At 67.0% G+C, this 306-nt stretch overlaps 1 protein-coding gene across 1 annotated transcript in view; it reads left to right on the top strand.

Moving 5' to 3' along the window:
- FES (FES proto-oncogene, tyrosine kinase) overlaps positions 1-306 on the top strand; it is a gene marked incomplete at its 5' end in the record, with an annotated part of 4,425 nt that overhangs the window by 2,047 nt on the left and 2,072 nt on the right. The window contains 1 exon segment of the mRNA XM_009083675.1: positions 32-266. Coding sequence (XP_009081923.1) covers positions 32-266 — 235 coding nt within the window.

The raw sequence follows: 306 nt of genomic DNA, 5'->3' as shown, positions 1-306 counted from the left end.
ACATGGCTGGGCTCACCCTGTCTCCTTCCAGCTGCCGCCCCCTGTGCCCCTGATCCCGGAGGTGCAGAAGCCGCTGTGCCAGCAGGTCTGGTACCACGGGGCCATCCCGCGCTCAGAAGTGCAGGAGCTGCTGACCTGCAGTGGGGATTTCCTGGTGCGGGAGAGCCAGGGCAAGCAGGAGCACGTGCTCAGCGTGCTGTGGGATGAGCAGCCCCGGCACTTCATCATCCAGGCTGCTGACGTGAGTGCCCATGGGCATGGGGGATGACTAGGGTGGCCCCACGTGGGCAGGCAGGGGTCCCTGCC

Source organism: Acanthisitta chloris, unplaced genomic scaffold, assembly GCF_000695815.1.
Source record: "Acanthisitta chloris isolate BGI_N310 unplaced genomic scaffold, ASM69581v1 scaffold28921, whole genome shotgun sequence".
NCBI classification, from domain to species: Eukaryota; Metazoa; Chordata; class Aves; order Passeriformes; family Acanthisittidae; genus Acanthisitta; species Acanthisitta chloris.
This window is presented reverse-complemented; position numbering and strand designations above follow the sequence as displayed.